Genomic DNA, 18,078 nt, shown 5'->3' with positions numbered 1-18,078 from the left:
GCTAAAAACTGTAAAAGGCAGAGGAGATGTGCTAGATGTGGGGGTGATCATGAATATGGAAAGTACAGAACAGGAGTTCAACCAAAATGCTGCAATTGTGGAGGAGCTCATAATGTTGCATATAGTGGGTGTGAGGTTGTGAGACAGGAGAATAAAATTCAAGAAATAAGAGTGAAAAGAAAGATCACTTATGCAGAAGCTGTAAGAATGTCAAGAGAACAGAATAATGCTCCTAATGAACAGGGAGCAATAGGGATACGGTGACGGTGTTTCAATTGACTGTAGTAAAAATACACCTGGATGTGGAAGGTCCAACTGCTGGTGAGTCAGAATCCTGGCAAAAACTACACCATGAAGACAAAAGAACACTCCAAGCAACTCCATAAAAAAGTTATTGAAAAGAACAAGTCAGGGGATGGTACAAGAAAATTTCAAAGTCACTGATTATTCCTTGGAATACAGTCAAGTCAATCATCAAGAAATGGAAAGAATATGACACAGCTGTAAATCTGCCTAGAGCAGGCTGTCCTCAAAAACTGAGTGACTGTGCAAGAAGGGGACTAGTGAGGGAGGCCACCCAGAGGCCTATGACAATTCTGGAGAAGTTACAAGCTTCAATGGCTGAGATGGGAGAGACTGCAGATACAAGTCACAACTTTATGGGAGAGTTTTAAAGAGAAAAAGACTCTCTTGATACCTTGGCTAGAACTTACCAGATTATGAGAGACTCTGAAGTCAGCTGGATGAAGGTACAATGGTCTGATGAAACCAATATCGAACTTTTTGGTCATCAGACTAAACGCAATGTTTGGCGTAAGGCAAACACTACACATCATCAAAAACACACCATCCTTACCATAAAACATGGTGGTGGCTGTATCTTGCTGTGGGGATGCTTCATTGCAGCAGGCTCTGGAAAGCTTGTGAATGTAGAGGGTAAAATGAATGCAGCAAATTACAGGGAAATCCTGGAGGAAAACTTGACGCAGTCTGCAAGAGAACATTTGCCACATTTCTTCCCTACATTTCCCTGAGAGCATCTGTTCCTAATTTATGCTTCCAAATTCCTGCCTGATAGCTTCTTATTTCCCCTTACTCCAATTTAAACACTTCCCTAACTTGTCTGTTCCTATCCCTCTCCAATGCTATGGTCAAGGAGATAGAATTGTAATCACAATCTCCAAAATGCTCTCTCACTGAGAGACCCGACACCTCACCGTGTTCATTTCCCAATACCAGATCAAGTACAGCCTCTCCTCTTGCAGGCTTATCTATGTATTGTGTCAGGAAAGCCCATCTAAACCCCTTGCTCTAGGGAGAGGTAGTAATCCATACTCTAAACTCATCTGCTTTGTTCATGATACTCTGTAAGGACAGAGGCATGGTGGAGGAGGCCTTTGTAGTGTTTCTCCCAATGGCGTTGACTGCTCACCGTCCTTGATCTTGTTCCTGGCTCTCAGTGGCAGGTGGCCTTTGATGTGAGGACTGTGGGTGGGGTGAGGGTGTAGTGCAGTGAGGGTGTAGGTGAGGTGTGGAGTGAAGGTGTAGGTGGGGTGTGGTGTCTCAGTGGGGTGAGTGTGTAGGTGGGCTGTGGTGTCTCAGAGGGGTGAGGGTGTAGCTGGGGTGTAATGTCTCAGTAGGGTGAGGATGTAGGTGGGGTGGCATGTCTCAGTGGGGTGAGGGTTTAGTTGGGGTTTAATGTCTCAATGCGGTGAGGGTGTAGGTGGGGTGTGGTGTCTCAGTGGGGTGAGGGTGTAGGTGGGGTGTGATGTCTCGGTGGGGTGAGGGTGTAGTTGGGGTGTGGTGTCTCAGAGGGGTGAGGGTGTAGGTGGGGTGTGATGTCTCAGAGGGCTGAGAGTGTAGGTGGGGTGGGGTGTCTCAGTGAGGTGAGGGTGTAATTGGGGTGTAATGTCTCAGTGGGGTGAGGGTGTATTTAGGGTGTGATATCTCAGTGGGATGAGGGTGTAGGTGGGGTGTGATGTCTCAATGGGGTGAGGGTGTAGTTGGGGTGTGATGTCTCAGTGGGGTGAGGGTTATTTAGGGTGTGATGCCTCAGTGGGGTGAGGGAGTAGGTGGGGTGTGGTGTCTCAGTGGGGTGAAGGTGTAGGTGGGGTGTGATGTCTCAGTGGCGTGAGGGTGTAGTTGGGGTGGGGTGTCTCAGTGGGTGAGGGTGTAGTTCGTGTGTGGTGTCTCAGTGGTGTGAGGGTGTAGTTGGGGTGTGATGTCTCAGTGGGGTGAGGGTGTAGGTGGGGTGTGACGTCTCAGTGGGATGAGGGTGTAGGTGGGGTGTAATGTCTCAGTGGGGTGAGGGTGTATTTAGGGTGTGGTGTCTCAGTGGGGTGAGGGTGTAGTTGGGGTGTGATGTCTCAGTGGGGTGAGGGTGTATTTAGGGTGTGATGTTTCAGTGGGGTGAGGGAGTAGGTGGGGTGTGGTGTCTCAGTGGGGTGAGCGTGTAGATAGGGTGTGATGTCTCAGTGGGGTGAGGGTGTAGTTGGGGTGTGGTGTCTCAGTGGGGTGAGGGTGTATTTGGGGTGTAATGTCTCAGTGGGTGAGGGTGTAGTTGGGGTGTGATGTCTCAGTGGGATGAGGGTGTAGGTGGGGTGTGGTGTCTCAGTGGGGTGAGGGTGTAGTTGGGGTGTTATGTCTCAGTGGGGTGAGGGTGTAGGTGGGGTGTGATGTCTCAGTGGGGTGAGGGTGTATTTAGGGTGTGATGTCTCAGTGGGGTGAGGGAGTAGGTGGGGTGTGATGTCTCAGTGGGGTGAGCGTGTAGATAGGGTGTGATGTCTCAGTGGGGTGAGCGTGTAGATAGGGTGTGATGTCTCAGTGGGATGAGGGTGTAGTTGGGGTGTGGTGTCTCAGTGGGGTGAGGGTGTATATGGGGTGTAATGTCTCAGTGGGTGAGGGTGTAGTTGAGGTGTGATGTCTCAGTGGGATGAGGGTGTAGGTGGGGTGTGGTGTCTCAGTGGGGTGAGGGTGTAGTTGAGGTGTGATGTCTCAGTGGGGTGAGGGTGTAGGTGGGGTGTGATGTCTCAGTGGGATGAGGGTGTAGGTGGGGTGTGGTGTCTCAGTGGGGTGAGGGTGTAGTTGGGGTGTGGTGTCTCAGTGGGGTGAGGGTGTACTTGGGGTGTAATGTCTCAGTGGGATGAGGGTGTAGGTGGGGTGTGGTGTCTCAGTGGGGTGAGGGTGTAGTTGGGGTGTGATGTCTCAGTGGGGTGGGGTGTCTCAGTGTATGAGGGTGTAGGTGGGGTGTAATGTCTCAGTAGGGTGAGGGTGTAGTTGGTGTGTGATGTCTCAGTGGGGTGAGGGTGTAGCTGGGGTGTAATGTCTCAGGGGAGTGAAGGTGTAGTTGGGGTGTAATGTCTCAGTGGGGTGAGGGTGTAATTGGGGTGTGATGTCTCATTGAGGTGAGGGTGTAGTTGGGGTGTGGTGTCTCAGTGGGGTGAGGGTGTATTTGGAGTGTAATGTCTCAGTGGGTGAGGGTGTAGTTGGGGTGTAATGTCTCAGTGGGGTGAGGGTGTAGTTGGGGTGGGGTGTCTCAGTGAGGTGAGGGTGTAGGTGGGGTGTGATGTCTCAGTGGTGTGAGGGTGTAGTTGGGGTGTAATGTCTCAGTGGGGTGAGGGTCTAGTTGGGGTGGGGTGTCTCAGTGGGGTGAGGGTGTAGTTGGGGTGGGGTGTCTCAGTGGGGTGAGTGTGTAGGTGGGGTGTGGTGTCTCAGAGGGGTAGGGTGTCTCATTGGGGTGAGGGTGTAGTTGGTGTATGGTGTGAGGTCTGTAGGTGGAAATTGTAGCTCTGAAGGAAAAAATACATAATTTGATTGGATAATCAGAAATTAATTTTCACTAAGTGACCATAGGATTACTAGGTTATTGTAAACATGTATCTGGTTAACTGATGTCCTGGAAGCTTCATTGTATTTTACTCATTCAACTAGAAAACAACTTTTTACCATACCCTGTGCTGCCAGGGCCGTAACAGATCTTGTTTTCATTCATCCTTTTAATCTTCTCTGTTTCAGTGTTACACACTGCTACAATGCAGCATCTTCTGTCACTGAAGGCAGGTGTGAAATATTCAGTACTTCAACCATGGCCTCTGACCCAAAGGTTCTTCAGATTCCTAATCAACCCTAACCTTCCAGTGAATGCTTTCTATACCTTTGAGTACATTTTGGATGATTTCAATTAACTTATTCTCAGAATTTCTCCTTGCCTCCTTTACACCTCTAGCTGTAGTTTGTACATTTGACTTGGTTCCATCTTGTGTTTTAACTTGTTTCCTTAGTGACACCTATCATAAATCTTTTTAATTCTCTGTGTTGCGTTCTAAGGAATATGAGCACTCTGTATCCAAGCTGCCTCCAACTCAAGATGGTCTTTTAGTCGTTGGATCCAGAGTTCTGATAAAGGGTCTGTGTTTTTCCTTCTCTCCAAGCTGCCTGAGTGTTGCCAGCATTTTCTGTTTTTAGTTTGTTTTTAATTTACCTGGACTTGTCAACTTTCAAAGGAGTTGGAAACAGAGTACACATGTTCCTTAGAACACAACACAGAGATTTAAAAAGACTTATGATAGGTGTTCATTTCAACAGAGTGAAATTAACTTGTATCCTCATTTAGTTTTCCCTTCCTCTTTTCCCGAAGATATACTTGAACTGTAAGTGAAATCCGCTTTTTCCCACAAAACTGCTCAGTACATTGTCCTTTCCCCTATAGCCTTGGCCACAGAGCATTGATCCTCACAATCGTGAGACAAGACAGCAGAGATTCGAGCACTTCACAGAACTGGCAATCATCTCAGTTCAGGAATTAGTCGACTTTGCGAAACAGGTGCCAGGGTTTTTGGATCTGACCCGTGAAGATCAAATTGCTCTGCTCAAGACTTCAACTATTGAGGTATGATTCACTCCCACATGGTTATAACATGGACAGGGTTTCCATAACATGAAACCTATTTTGTGCGTGGAAGGTCATGTTTGACAAATCTTATTGGATTTTTTGATGAGGTTACTAGGAAAGTTGATGAGGGAAAAGTGGTGGATGTTGTCTATATGGACTTCAGTAAGGCCTTTGACAAGGTTCCACACGGAAGGTTAGTTAGGAAGGTTCAATCGTTAGGTATTAATATCAAAGTAATAAAATGGATTCAGCAGTGGCTGGATGGGAGACGCCAGAGAGCAGTGGTGGATAACTGTGTGTCAGATTGGAGGACGGTGTCTAGTGGTGTACCTCAGGGATCTGTACTGGATCCAATGTTGTTTGTCATATATATTAATGATCTGGATGATGGGGTGGTAAATTGGATTAGTAAGTATGCAGATGATACTAAGATAGGTGGAGTTGTGGATAATGAAGTAGGTTTTCAAAGCTTGCAGAGAGATTTAAACCACTTAGAAGAGTGGGCTGAAAGATGGCAGATGGAGTTTAATGCTGATAAATGTGAGGTGCTACATTTTGGTAGGACTAATACATACATGGTAAATGGTAGGGCATTGAAGAATGCAGTAGAACAGAGGGATCTAGGAATAATGGTGCATAGTTCCCTGAAGGTGGAATCTCATGTGGATAGGGTGGTGAAGAAAGCTTTTGGTATATTGGCCTTTATAAATCAGAGCATTGAGTATAGGAGTTGGGATGTAATGCTGAAATTGTATAAGGCATTGGTAAGGCCAAATTTGGAGTATTGTGTACAGTTCTGGTCACCAAATTATAGGAAAGATGTCAACAAAATTGAGAGAGTACAGAGGAGATTTACTAAAATATTGCCTGGGTTTCATCTCCTATGTTATAGAGAAAGGTTGAACAAGTTAGGTCTTTATTCTTTGGAGCGTAGAAGGTTGAGGGGGGACTTGATAGAGGTATTTAAAATTATGAGGGGGATAGATAGAGTTGATGTGGATAGGCTTTTTCCATTGAGAGTGGGGGAGATTCAAACAAGAGGACATGAGTTGAGAGTTAAAGGGCAAAAGTTTAGGGGTAACATGAGGGGGAACTTCTTTACTCAGAGAGTGGTAGCTGTGTGGAACGAGCTTCCAGCAGAAGTGGTTGTGGCAGGTTCGATGTTGTCATTTAAAGTTAAATTGGATAGATATACGGACAGGAAAGGAATGGAGAGTTATGGGCTGAGTGCAGGTTGGTGGGACTAGGTGAGATTACAGTTCGGCATGGACTAGAAGGGCTGAGATGGCCTGTTTCCGTGCTGTAATTGTTACATGGTTATATGGTTATATGAAAACCCTACTGAGGTATGGTTCACTCCCACAGGGTTATAACATGGCCAGAGTTTCCATAACATTCATATTCTAAATCTGGTTTACGAAACAGTTTCTAGAGAAGCATGAAACTTCCCTACTTTAGAGGAGGAGTCTATTTGGCCCATGTCTATGCAGGCCCTCAAAGCAAATCAATCAATCCATTCCTCCACTTAACCTGTAGCCTGTTTCTCTCATATGCCTTTCAACTAAATTCCACCCATCAAAGCCCATCCATTTACTTCAGGATTAAGCAAAGAGTGGGCAATAAATCTGTTAATCTGCACGTCTTTGGGATGCAGAGGAAATTTCTGTGGCCCAGGGGAAGCCCACCAGTACAATCCACAAACATAGCAAGCCACAGTGGAATTGTCACGTTGCCTTTATATCTTCAGATGTCTCCTACTGTATCTCTCTTCATGTCTAACAGTTTACACTTCTATTGACATCTTTATATGTAGATTTCCACTGCACTCTGTCCTGGAATGTATCCTGAAATGTCAACTCATTTCCTCATCTGGCACCTTGTTCTTTGCATTAACATGGGTTTAACATGGGTTTAACAGAGTGTAGATCTCCACTGCACTCTGTCCTGGAATGTATCCTAAAAGGCCCTGAAACGTCAACTTGCCTCCTCATCTGGCACCTTGTTCTTTGGTTTAACATGGGTTTCACATCAGTGACCATGTTGTCCTTCCAGGATAATCAATTTGTCTTGAGCCATTTACACTAAAATTGTTGCCCTACCCTGGTACATTGTCCTGTATCTTAGTACATTACAGTACAGAACTTTGGCCCACAGTATTCGGCTGACCTTTTAACCTACTCCAAGATCAATCTAATGCTTCCCTCTCACATAGTCTCCATTCTCCTTTTGTCCCTATCTCAGACTCTGTTAAATGTTCCAAATGTAACTGTCGCTGTCACAACCCCTGTTAAAGTTTGAATTTCCAAGTGAATTTATTATCCAAGTACGTACAGTATGTGTCACCATAAACAACCCCGAGATTCATTTCCTGAACCATTCACAGATGAACAAAGAAATCCAACAGAATCAATGAAAAACAGCAGACATTTAAAGACTACAAACAACAATGTGCAAAAGAAGACAACTGTGTAAATAAAAGATAAATAAAGGTATAAATAAATAATACCGAGAACATAGGTTGTAGTGTCTTTGAAGTGCGATCATTGGTTATCAACACTGGTTCAGGAATTGAATTGAATTGACTTTATTTCTTACATCCTTCACATACATGAGGAGTAAAAATCTTTACGCTATGTCTCTGTTTAAATGTGCGATGTGCAATTTATAGTAATTTGTAATAAGTAGTATGTAAAAGGACAGTCAATATAACAGAAATATAGTTGTGTCATTAACACAGAAATACTGTTGTGAATTAATCAGTATGATAGCCTGGTGGAAGAAGCTGTCCTGGAGCCTGTAGGTCCTGGCTTTTATGCTGTGGTACCGTTTCCCAGATGGTAGCAGCTGGAACAGTTTGTGGTTGGGGTGACTCGGGTCCTCAGTGATCTTTCAGGCCCTTTTTACACACCTGTCTCTGTAAATGTCTTGAATAGTGGGAAGTTCACATCTACAGATGCGCTGGGCTGTCTGAACCACTCTCTGCAGAGCCCTGCGATTAAGGGAAGTACAGTTCCCATACCAGGCAGTGATGCAGCCAGTCAGGACGCTTTCAATTGTGCCCCTGCAGAAAATTCTTAGGATATTGGGATTCATGCCAAACTTCCTCAACCGTCTGAGGTGAAAGAGGCGCGGTTGTGCCTTTTTCACCACACAACCGATATGTATAGACCACGTGAGATCCTCGGTGATGTTTATGCCAAGGAATTTAAAGCTGTTCACCCTCTCAACCCCAGATCCATTGATGTCAACAGGGGTTAGCCTGTCTCTATTCCTCCTGTAGTCCACAACCAGCTCCTTTGTTTTTGCGACATTGAGGGAGAGGTTGTTTTCTTGACACCACTGTGTCAGGGTGATGACTTCCTCACTGTAGGCTGCCTCATTATTATTTGAGATTAGACCAATCAATGTAGTGTCGTTGGCAAATTTAATTAGCAGATTGGAGCTGTGAGTGGTGACAGTCATGGGTATACAGAGAGTAAACATAGAACATAGAATAGTACAGCACAGTACAGGCCCTTTGGCCCACAAATGTTATGCCGACCCTCAAACCCTGCCTCCCATATAAGCCCCCACCTTAGATTCCTCCATATACCTGTCTAGTAGTCTCTTAAACTTCACTGGTGTATCTGCCTCCACCACTGACTCAGGCAGTGCATTCCATGCACCAACCACTCTCTGAGTAAAAACCTCCTCTAATATCCCCCTTGAACTTCCCACCCCTTACCTTAAAGCCATGTCCTCTTGTATTGAGCAGTGGTTCCCTGGGGAAGAGGTGCTGGCTATCCACTCTATCTATTCCTCTTATTATCTTGTACACCTCTATCATGTCTCCTCTCATCTTCTCTCCAAAGAGTAAAGCCCTAGCTCCCTTAATCTCTGATCATAATGCACTTTCTAAACCAGGCAGCATCCTGGTAAATCTCCTCTGTACCCTTTCCAATGCTTCCACATCCTTCCTATAGTGAGGTGACCAGAACTGGACACAGTACTCCAAGTGTGGCCTAACCAGAGTTTTATAGAGCTGCATCATTACATCGCGACTCTTAAACTCTATCCCTCGACTTATGAAAGCTAACACCCCATAAGCTTTCTTAACTGCCCTATCCACCTGTGAGGCAACTTTCAGGGATCTGGGGGGGAGCTTAGGACATAGCCCTGAGGGGCACGTGTGTTCAGTGGATCTGGGGTTGATGGGGTGAAGCCTGGAGGGAATTATGGTGTTGAATGTCCAAGAACAGCATTCTCACATAAGCATCCTTCTCCTCCAGATGTGTAAGGATGGTGTGAAGAGCTGTGGCTATTGCATCATCATCTGTTGATCCGTTGTGTCAGTAGGTGAATTGTGGGGGGTCCAGTGTGGGTTGTAGCATGCTGCAGGTGTAGTCCTTGCCCAGCCTTTCAAAGGATTTGCTTATTATTGAGTCTGATGGTTGAAGGGTAATAACTGTTCCTGAATCTGCTGGTATTCCATGCACCCACCACTCACCATGTAAAATATTTACCTCTGACATACCCTATATATCCAATCACCTTAAAATGATGCCTTCCCATATTAGCTATTTGCACCCTAGGAAAAAGGCACTGGCTGTCCACTCTGTCTATGCCTCATATCATTATAGACAGTTTATCAAGTCACTTCCCATCCTTCTTTGCTCCAAACAGAAAAACCCTAGCTCATGCAATCTTTCCTCATAAGACATGCTCTCTAGTCTCACAATACTGCAGATAAATCTCCTCTGCACATTCTCCAAAGTTTGCACATGTAGTGCATCTGAATATTCATACTCCAAACAAGAGAAATTCTGCAGATTCTGGAGACCCAAAGCAGCAGTCACAAAATGGTGGAGGAACTCAGCAGGTCAGGCAGCATCCATGGAAACGAGTAAACAGTCGACGTTTCGGGCTGGAAAAGAAGGAGAGCATTCAGAGTAAGAAGCTCCAAGTGTGGTCTAACCAGAGTTTTATAGAGCTACAACATTACCTTGGCCAACACACCTTATGCCTTCTTAATCACCCTATCAAACCTTGAGGCATCTATGGACATTGATCCAAGATGTCTCTGTCCCTCCACACTAGTAAAATTCCTGCCATTAAGCCAGTTCTCTGCCTTCAAGTTCAACCTCCCAAAGTGAATCACAGCCACGTTGTGATGGATCCCATTTTATGAATGAGCCTATCATTGGGAATCTTGTCAAATGCCTTACTAAAATCCGTATACAGTACACCTCATGTTCCATCTTCATAAGCCCATTAGATATCGGAGCATAATTATGCCACTTGGCTTATCAAGTCTACTCTGCTAATTCATCATGGCTAATCCAATTTTCCTCTCAGCCCCAATCTCCTGCCCATATCCCTTCATGCCCAGACCAATCAAGAATCTATCAACCTCTGCCCTAAGTATACATAAAGACTTGACCTCCACAGCTGCCTATGGCAAAGAGTTCCGCAGGTTCATCACTCTCTAGCTAAAGATATTCCTCCTCATCTCCATTCTAAAAGGATGCCCTTCTATTCTGAGGATGGGTCCTCTGGTCTTAGATTCTCCCACTACAGGAAACATCCTCTCTACACACACTCTATTAAGGCCTTTCACCATTCGATAGGTTTCAATAAGGTCACCCCTCATTCTTCTAAATTCTAGTGAATACAGGCCTGGAGGCATTAAAGGCTTTTCATCTGACAAGCCCATCAATCCTGGAATCATTTTTGTGAGCCTTCTTTGAACCCTCTCCAGTTTCTAAGATAAGGGGTATAAAACTACTCCAAGCTTTATAAAGTTTCAATGTTATGTCCTTGCTTTTAATTCTAGTTCTCTTGAAATGAATGCTAACATTGCATTTGCCTTCTTCACCACAGACTCAACCTGCAAATTAACCTTTATGGAATCCATGCAAGCACTCCCAAGTCCCTTTGCACCTCAGTATTTTGTATTTTCTGCCTATTTAGAAAATAGTCAACCCTTTCATTTCTTCTACCAAAGTGCATGACCATACACTTCCCGACACTGTATTCCATCTGCCACTTCTTTGCCCATTCTCTTAATATGTCTAAGTCCTTCTGTAACCTCTCTACTTCCTTAAAACTACTTGCCCCTCCACCTATCTTCGTATCATCTGCAAACTTTGCAACAAAGCCATTAATTCTATCATCCAAATCATTAGCATATAAAGTAAAAAGAATCTGTCCCAATACAAACCTCTGTGGAATACCACTAGTCCCCAGCAGCCAACCAGAAAAGGCTCCCTTTATTCCCACTTTGCCTGCTGCCAATCAGCCAATGCTTTATCCATGCTGGAATCTTTCCTGTAATACTATTGGCTCATAGCTCACTAAGCATCCTCATTTGTGGCACCTTCTCAAAGGCCTTCTGAAAATTCAAGTACACAACATCAACCTTTGTCTATTCTGCCTGTTATTTCCTCAAAGATTTTTCAGACAAAATTTTCCCTGAAGAAACTACGGCCTATTTTATCATCTGCCTCCAAGTATCCCAAAACCACATCCTTAACAATTGATTCCAATATCTTCCCAACCATTGAGGTTGGACTAACTGGCCTATAGTTTCTTTTCTTCTGCCTCTCTCTCTTCTTGAAGAGTGGAGTGACATTTGTAATTTTACAGTCTTCTGGAACCATTCCAGAATCTAGAGATTCATGAAAGATCATTACTAATGCCTCTATAATCTCTTTAGCCACCTCTTTCAGACCTTTCAGTTTCCCAAGAAACTTCTGTCTTGTTACAGTAACTTCACATACTTCATGCCCCCTGACACCTAGATCTTCCACCATGCTGCTAGTGTCTTCCACAGTGAAGAATGATGCAAAATATTTATTCAGTTCATCTGCCATTTCCCTGTCCCCCATTACTACCTCTCCAGCATTGTATTCCAGTGGTCTGATATCCACTCTCGCCTCTCTTTTACACTTTATGTATCTGAAGAAACTTTTAGTCTCCTCTTTAATATCATTGGCTAGCTTACCTTTGTATTCCATCTTTACCTTCTTAATGACTTTTTTAGTTGCCTTTTATTGGTATTTGAAATACCAATAAGCCATCTCGTGTGCATTCTAGAAATTCCCTCTCTTGGATTAATTTGTTTTACTGCTGGATTGACAACATACCCAAACATATTCAAAGATATTGTTCTATGAAATTGCCTCTATATACTGACACATAGTTCTGTGCTTTACTTTGTGTCTGTCATCCCATTTCTGGCACCTGCTAGGAATTTTATTCACTGATTGTCACCATATCTTGACATTGTGTCCACTGTTTTACGATTAGATTGTGACCCTATTCTATTACATTGTCTTGTATTTTAAATTGGGGCAGCAGCATGTTCAGGCTAAATGATGGAGTTTTCACGTCTTAACAGAAAGGCCATGGTCATCCATGATCATTACTAATGCCTCTACAATCTCTTTAGCCACCTCTTTCAGACCTTTCAGTTTCTCTAGAAACTTCTGTCTTGTTACAGTAACTTCACACACTTCGTTATTACGCTGAGCACAGGCGCTCCCCAGGGCTGTGTTCAGCCGCTGCTGTTCTCACTACTGACGCGTGACTGTGTCGCAGGATCCAGCTCAAACCGTGTCATCCAGTTTGCAGATGAAACAGCGGTGGTTGGCCTCATTAACAACGATGATGAGTCAGTGTACAGAGAGGAAGTGGAGCAGCTGGTGGACTGGTGTGAGAGGAACAACCCAAGTATGTATGTGGAGAAGACAAAGGAAATCATTGTGGACTTCAGGAAGGTGCAGATGAACCAAACTCCTCTGCGCGTGCATGTCTCCTCCATAGAGAGAGTTAAGAGCATCAAGTTTCTTGGAGTTCACGTCACAGATGGCCTTGGGATATTGGGGCAAGTGAGGCTTCAACCCCCTGCCAACCCCCCCACCCACAACTGAATTTTACAGAGCTCCACTAAGACCATCCTGACAAGCTGGTATGGGAGCAGCAAAGCATCAGACCGCAAGTCCCAACAGAGGACTGTGAGAATGGCCAAGAGGATCATAGGGGCCTCCCTACCATCCATCGGGAACATTTATCAGGAGCACTACATACGCTGGGACTTTAGTATGATCAAGGATCCCACCCGCCCATCCAGCATCTGTTTTGACTTTCTACCATCAGGCAGGAGACTCCAGTGCATAAAGACAACAACGGACAGGATGGGAAACAGTTTCTTCCCTTAGGTTATTAGGCTTCTGAACTCCCTGCCACATTGCAGTCAAGGTGTCAGTGGATAATTTGTACTGTACCCTGCAATATTTAATTTATGCACTTTGTTTATTTATCCAAAATTCATTTGTAGATTTTATTTTTACTTTCCTAAGTTATTACACTCTGGCCTGGAGAAAGGTTGACTTGTCTGGTGGTATACATGTACAGTATATCGTTAAATGACAGTAAACGTGACTTGACTATTTTAGAATGGTATTTACCCAGTACTGTGGTAGTATAATCACTGGGAACTTGTGAAGTAGAAGGAGGAACTTTGTCCACCATACCTGTGCCAGTCCAGGCAACACCCTTCCTTCTGGCATTTGGTCTCTGACTTCACATCCAAGTATTTTTTAGATGTCACCAGGTCTGTCTCCCCCAACTTCCATGCAGGGAGATCCTGCTCCCTGAAACCAAACCCCCTCCCCCAACCCACCTCCTGGGTGAAAGTAATTTTCATTCCCTCTAATCTTTTTACCAATTATTTTGAATCTCTGACTCTGGGGTTTTTGATCCCTCTGCTAAGGGAAAAAGTTCCTTTCTAAGTGTCCAATCTTTGGCTGTCATGATTCTCTACATCTTCGTTAAGCATCTCCTCAGCTCTTCGGTTCAATGTGAATCCAATTCTTCTTCAGAATGACAATTTTCCAGTCCCAGCAACATCAGTGTAAATCTCCCGTTCGTCCTCTCTGGTGCAATCACATCCTTCTTGAACCACAGTGACTACAACTGCATAGTGTACGAACTGTTATCTAACTAGTGTTGTGTGTAGTTGTAGCATAACCTCCCAGCATTTTTATTCTCTTCCTCAAATGACAACAGTAAGTATCTCATATGCATCTTTAATTACCCAATTTACCTGTCCTCAAAGGATCTCTAAAGGCCTTTATCAATCTTAAGAGTCTATGGACATTGATTTAAAGTGTAGTTCAAAATTTAGTGTCATCCCTGGCCTCTTTGCACCTCCTTAAATGCATTACCTCACCTTTCTCCTGATGAAATTCTATCCTCCACTTTGCTGCCCACCTAATCCAAACGTCTGTATTCCTCTGGACCAAATCTTTCATTCACATTCTCAAACACCTACCTCCTGTTGGAATCAAATATCATGTTCCTGGATCTAAATCACAGCAAAGTGCAGGGGATTGAGGACTGGTTACTGTGGATTCCCACTGCTAGCCCCTGTCAAACCATTACCCTTTGCTTCATCTCAGTGAGCAAATTTCAGACACAGTTTGTCATTCTATGTTGAAATTTCACAGACTTTAACTTCTTTGATCAACCAGCCTCGCAGACTGTTTGCACAGAGCCTGTGAGAATCCACGTGGATTAAATAAATCAAACACGCCCAGCTGTCAACGCCCATTGCTACCTCTTTAAAAAAATCCAGTCAGTCTTCTTAATTTTGGCCGGAATTAAATTTATGGTTTTACTTTTTGATTCATTTTTGATTTTACTTTTGCTTTTAAGATTATGTTGCTGGAAACTTCACGGAGGTATGACCCTCAGATAGAGAGTATCACCTTTCTGAAAGATTTCAGTTACAACCGCGAGGATTTCGCCAAGGCAGGTATGTGATTCTCCTTCACTGTTTGAGTCACACAATATCATCTTGGCAGTCTTATTGCCGACAATCACAATGTTGACATAAATCTAATCTGAAGTCTGAACCCTGAGCATTGAGCTGGGTGCAAGGTGCTGTGGGAAATCTGTAATGAACAACCTCTGCATGTCCTAGTGACAGTTTTGTCAGTCATGCTTGGAACTTGCATGCTGATTTGCTAAGGACTGCTGCTGAGTCCTGCCATCAGTCGAGCTCTGTGCTTTCCCCAGTGAGGCTGGTCTAGGCTGTTCTTTAAGTATTTGTTTTCTGTTTTACTATGGCATATTAACTCTTCTGATTACCACAGCTACCCGTGCAGGATCCGTTTCTCTCGATGATGGTCCTCCGTTCGGGTGAGCTGCCTGGTCCCCCAGGGGGTGTTTCCTTAGTGCAGTTTCTGTTTGCTCACTCTAGGATCATTCTGTCCTGGCAGAGGGAGGTGGTTAATATGCCTTCTACGTGATAGCGCTGGAGAGGGTACAGGGGAGGTTCATCATCATGTTGCCTGGGATGAAGTGTGTCAGTTAAGAGAAGAGAATGGAGAGTCTGTTTTCTCTGGTCAGAGGAAGTTAGCAGGGGACATGATTGAGATATTGAAAATTATGAGTGTTAAGACTACAAGAAAGCTGGGGACATAGATTTAGGGCAAGGGGAAGAGATTTACTGGGGATCTGAGGTGGTCTTTTTCACACTAAGAATAGAGAGTACATGGAATACATACAGAGAGCAGTAGATGCAGAGTTGCTGGCAGCATTTAAGAGCACTTGACTCACCCTTGTGCCCAAGTGCTGGAACATGGGGTCAGTACAAATGGGTGCCTACTAGTCACCTGGACATGGTGAGCCAAATGGCCTGATTATGCTCTCTAACTCTATGGAGCACCTACGTCTCATAACAATTAAGGATAGATATTCGTACCATTGTATCATAGACAGGTGGAGAGGCAGATGTTCTATTGATTGAGAACTGATTTTCAGAATGGGCTGAAACCCAGCTGTCTTTACTAATTCTACAGCCAGTTTTCCTATCCAATGAATCATTATTAGCAATGTATGCAACAGAAAGAGTGCTTGTGGGAAAGAAAGTGTGAGTGTGTATGTGTGTGTACGGTGAATTTGTGAGAAAGGGTGTGTGTGTGTGTGTGTGTGTGTGTGTGTGTGTGTGTGTGTGTGTGTGTGTATGTGTGTGTGCAGGGTGAATTTTGTAAGAAAGGGTGCGTGTGGATATACGAGTGACAGAAACAGTGAGCATATGTTTGGGAAAGAGACAGTGTGTTTGTGTACAGGAAATAGTGAACGTCTATGAAAGGGTATGTATTTCTGAAAAAGTACATGTGTGAGAGAGAGAGAAAATGGGTGTGTCTAACAAGGAGGTGGTATGCGTTGTTGGATTCTGATGTTCTTAATCCAAGATTCTTTTGGAGGGCAGGAAAGAGGCACAAAACACCTTGCTTCACAATAATTTAAGTGTTAGTAGAACAAAGAAAATCAAAACTGGCAGTAACAGGAGCAGAGACTATTAGCAGAAGAGAGAGGAGAAGCAGAAAGAAGATGGTGTAGCCTCATGGTCAGCTCTTTTTAATTCTCCATAAATATGGAATATACTATTTAAATTAACAGATAAATCAGCCAATCGGATAGCACTATTCAAATAACGTAGCACTAGAGAAACTTCCAGAGCTTTCCAGAATCCGGGGGCACACTGAGCAACTGCATATACATACAATGGCCACAAGGAAACATACTAAATTGTTACACGTATGTAAGTGTTATAACAATACAAGCAGGTAATTAATTGTTAAGATCCAAAGATTAGTAGGCGTACTTGTGTTTTAACAATTTTATTAAGGGTCATCCTTAAACAAGTAAAAAAATGTAAATTATGATAAGGCATATCAGGACCAATAATATGACTCATAATATTGAGTAATGCCATCTTCCCAGACGTAAATGAATCTAGTCAAAGAAATCCCATCCATCAGATTGATGTATTTTAGTTACTTCTTTACGAGTATGAGCAGCCAAATTAGTTATACCTTTAGATTTGTCAGGTATGTAAGTACAACACTCCTTGCCGAGAACTGCGCACATTTCCCCCTTAATTGCTAAGAGAAGATCTAATACCATACGATTTTGAAGAACCATTCTACGCAGCATGACCTTTTCTGTTGTTACTTTACTGTACCCAAAGCTTCGGCAGTGTGACTGCTTACTCTTTCTAAAGCTGCAATAACATTTTTAACCTCTTTTATACTTTCTGCAACATTGTAAAATGGGAATAGAATTGATGGAAAAGGATCTCCTTCTAAAATGTCTTGTTTGCTTCCAGACTCTGGCGGGTAAGGGTAAGGTGTATGTATGCCTCATGGCAGGAAAAACATACCGGAAAGAACAGGATCCTAAACCATTACATGGAAGAGAGGTGTCGGCTCAACTTCCACACATAAAGTACATATTGTTCCATCAACTTAGGTCATTTCTTACCACTTTACAAGAGCTCTATTGGATTGTAATATTTTTCTGATGGATATCGTCAATGGAAATTTCACAGCCATTACTTCATTTAGGACTATGTAGAGTGTAATTGCCTGAACTATGCCCTACCTTCAGAACTCAAGCAAACATGGAAACATAGAAAACCTACAGCACAATACAGGCCCTTCAGCCCACAAATCTGTGCTGAGTATGTCCTTACTATAGAAATCACCTACGGTTACCCATACTTCTATTTTTCTAAGCTCCATGTATCTATCCAGGAGTCTCTTAAAAGACCCTACCGTGTCCACCTCCACCACCGCTGCCGGCAGCCCATTCCACACACTCACCTCTCTCTGCATAAAAAACTTACCCCTGACATCGCTCTGTACCTACTTCCAAGCACCTTAAAACTGTGCCCTCTTGTGCTAGCCATTTCAGCCCTGGGAAAAAGCCTCTAACTATCCACACGATCAATGCCTGTCATTATCTTGTACACCTCTATCAGGTCACCTCTCATCCTCCGTCACTCCAAGGAGAAAAGGCCGAGTTCACTCAACCTATTCTCATAAGGCATGCACCCCAATCCAGGCAACATCCTTGTAAATCTCCTCTGCATCCTCTTTATAGTTTCCACGTCCTTCCTGTAGTGAGGTGACCAGAATTGAGCACAGTACTCCAAGTGGGGTCTGACCAGGGTCCTATATAGCTGTAACATTACCTCTCAGTTCTTAAACTTAAAAGATAGTTTTTATAGTGAACACATGAAAAGATTTAATAGCTGTGTCATGAACATTAGATGTGGATTTATCCCAGGATAAGACATGAATAGGGTCAGGTATGATATTCCCTAAATCATGCTGATTTCATTTATGTAAAATCAT

At 43.8% G+C, this 18,078-nt stretch overlaps 1 protein-coding gene across 1 annotated transcript in view; it reads left to right on the top strand.

The window, feature by feature from the left end:
- The window catches only part of LOC140205489 (oxysterols receptor LXR-alpha-like), a 74,414-nt gene that overhangs the window by 31,052 nt on the left and 25,284 nt on the right, over positions 1-18,078 (top strand). Inside the window, exons 3-4 of the mRNA XM_072273102.1 lie at positions 4,709-4,888; positions 14,588-14,687. Of these exons, the coding sequence (XP_072129203.1) occupies positions 4,709-4,888; positions 14,588-14,687 (280 nt within the window). The remainder of the gene's footprint in view (positions 1-4,708; positions 4,889-14,587; positions 14,688-18,078) is intronic.

This window comes from Mobula birostris, chromosome 11 (genome assembly GCF_030028105.1).
Source record: "Mobula birostris isolate sMobBir1 chromosome 11, sMobBir1.hap1, whole genome shotgun sequence".
Lineage (NCBI taxonomy): Eukaryota > Metazoa > Chordata > Chondrichthyes > Myliobatiformes > Myliobatidae > Mobula > Mobula birostris.
Note: the sequence above shows the minus strand (reverse complement) of the source record. Positions and strands in the feature narration are given on the sequence as shown.